Source organism: Papaver somniferum, chromosome 1, assembly GCF_003573695.1.
Source record: "Papaver somniferum cultivar HN1 chromosome 1, ASM357369v1, whole genome shotgun sequence".
Lineage (NCBI taxonomy): Eukaryota > Viridiplantae > Streptophyta > Magnoliopsida > Ranunculales > Papaveraceae > Papaver > Papaver somniferum.
Window position 1 is genome coordinate 237,625,154 of NC_039358.1, and position 2,917 is coordinate 237,628,070.

The window sequence follows — 2,917 nt, forward strand, 5'->3', positions numbered from 1 at the left end:
CGTGGACCCATTTATTTGTTACAATATTCCACTACCTAACAGGCTTTCCTTTCCAACTTCCCAAAACTATGCATATATGCAACGACACATGGCATAGTAACCCCTGTAATGTTTTCTGCTTGCATGAAAATCACACAACTGTTCTTCTGAGCCCCACAAAACCATGATTCAGGGGAAAACATGTGTACGTGCTTGACCTCCTTGTTTTCAATTAGACCGTCCCCCTTGTGTATCATCCCTTCTCTGTATGGCTTTGGTGTCTCGAGTAACCTTGCTGGGTTTTTTTGTGGCAATCACTGTTTTAGCTTCACATTTCTCCATTTATTCTTAGATGATTGGATTTACTTCTACTTTATACAAAAGCATTAAAATAGTATTATTAGCAACAATATCGAGTCCTAGCTTATATAAATATGGGTACAAAATGTAGCATATACGTGCTTATCATGCATGCCCTTCGTCTGATAATAAAGATGGGCATAACCGACGTGCGCCTGACAAGTGATTCACAACTGGTCATACGACAAATAGGGTTTGAATACAATGTTTACGATGCCACTTTGATGGCATACATGGCCCTAGTCCAGACACTGGCATCCCAAATACCGAACATTAAATTTCGACATTTGTGCAGGAAAGAACTCAGTCATGCGGATGCCTTGGCCTACATATAATTCATGCTTGTGAACGAAGATATCAAGGCAATCAAAATAACCAGAGTGTACGAGCCCTCTGTCGATCATCAAGAGATCTGCGTACCCAATCAAGATGATAATGTGCGAGAAGATATTGCTGATAACGATGTGGGAGAGGACATTGACGAGGATTCCCAGGAAGACGATATCATGATCAGAGCTAACAAAGATGAATATTTCAGCAAGGAAGAAGACTGGAGGTCTGAGATTCACATCTTTCTCGAAGAAAAGACGCTTCCTGCTGATCTAAAGCAGGCTAGGAAAATGCCGTCAAAAGCAGGGAGGTACGACCTAAGAGAGGGAATCTTGTACAAGAAATCTTTCATGGGACCTTTGTTACGATGCTTTTCTAGATCCGAAGGACACCTGATTCTGAAAGATATACACCATGGGGACGCGGGGAACCACAGTGGGATGAGATCTCTAGCAGATAAAGCAAAAACCCAAGGGTAACTGGCCAACAATGATACGAGACGCAGCAAGAATAGCGAGAAGATGTGAATAATGTCAGTGTTTTGCTAAAAGAATCCACGCACCGGCAACGACATTGAACTCTGTGGATAGTCCGTGACCATTCTCAAAATGGGGAATAGATATCGCGGGACCCCTGATCGAAGGATCGGGGAAAAGAAGATTTTTAATAGTAGCCACGTACTATTTTAGCAAATGGGTAGAAGCTAAGGCTCTAGCAAGGATCCGCGACGCAGATGTCTTCACATTCATCTTTCAAAACATTATTTGCAGGTTTGGCATCCCAGCAGAGATTGTCTCCGACAATGGAAAGCAACTACAAGGAAAAAACATTGACATGCTCTTCGATACCTTCAAAATCCGAAAGAACAAGTCAACGCCCATATACCCTCAAAGCAACGGCCAAGCAGAAGCCACGAACAAAACACTTGCTCTAACTCTCAAGAAGCAGCTTGACGAACATAAGGGACGATGGTGTGAGAAATTACACAATACTATATGGGCATACAGAACAACCCGAAGATCAGCCACCGGAGAATCTCCGTTCCTACTCACTTACGGAGGCGAAGCAGTCATCCCTGCAGAAATCATCATGCCAACTACGAAGACTGAAGCATGGGAAAAGAACCTCACAGCGGATATGATGTTGGAAAGACTAGATGATCTCGAAGAAACGAGAGAAGCAGCATTACAAAAGATGGAGAATTATCAACGAAGATTAGCAAGAGAGTACAATAAAAAGGTTAAACTTAGAAATTTTGTAAAACGATAGTATGTGCTGAGAACTATAACCCAATACCAATGAGAAAAGAAGTGGGGCAAGTTAGCACCAACATGGGGGGACCTTTTTTTATGCATGACATCGCAGCAAATGGATCTTATTACCTGCGCAACCTAAAAGGGGATGTCCTCAGACACCCATGGAATGCAAAATATATCAAGCCATACTATCCATAGAAAGCAGCGCAGCTCTGCATCTGCGTGAAGAATACCAGAAGAAGAAGATGACGCATCTGTTCAACATGTTTTTATCTCTGGGCGAGGAATAGCGGACCTCAACTTATCAATAAACAGACTTTTGGCACAAATCCTTATTTCAGAACACTTGTAAATACGACGCATCACAAGAACATTGTGCCTGTATATACAACAAGTTTTCACTATTGGGGAAAGTAGTTACCTACGATCTCTCGGGACTCCCCTATTAGTGTCTATAAGTGTAGGACCATGGGGAAGGCATCCAGCAGAAAGAGATACCCAACCAATCTTAAGGCAGCGGGTCAACGAAATGGGTGTATGTAAATATTCTGAATAAACATCCCATATCCTAGAACGCTGCCTCGACCCCCACCGTCTGGGAATCTTCTGGCCCAGGATTAGCCAGCGGGGTGACAGGTCTCAAGATGATCACGAAGGTATATACCTTCGGCATCGCACTCAAACACTCCCATCTTTTTTAAACACAGTAACTTTTTTCCAATTTAACATAACACAGTATATAAAATATTTAAGAACAAAAATACACAACGCAGGTATACCAAAACGATGATCCATTCAATAAAAGTTGATTACAAGTTCAGCAAAACAAACAAGAACAAGAAATATATCAAAAAATGGCCTGAAGCCCCATAATCAACAAAGATCAACTTTCTATAATCGATAAAGCTCTGTAACTACTTGGATGATGCATACTGATCAGCTGGATCTTTTCTTTGAGACGAAGGCACGCTCCCGCCAGAGGAAGGCCCCGA

At 42.2% G+C, this 2,917-nt stretch overlaps 1 protein-coding gene across 1 annotated transcript; it reads left to right on the forward strand.

The window, feature by feature from the left end:
- Window positions 1-677: 677 nt before the first annotated feature.
- On the forward strand, window positions 678-1,148 carry LOC113273475. Its single transcript, XM_026523184.1, has one exon. The coding sequence runs from the start codon at window positions 678-680 to the stop codon at window positions 1,146-1,148; it is 471 nt and encodes a 156-aa protein (XP_026378969.1).
- The last annotated feature ends 1,769 nt before the right edge of the window (window positions 1,149-2,917 follow it).

Bases quoted from the DNA above. Each gene is read 5' to 3' on its own strand.
- LOC113273475 (XM_026523184.1), top strand. From the start codon at position 678: ATGCTTGTGAACGAAGATATCAAGGCAATCAAAATAACCAGAGTGTAC.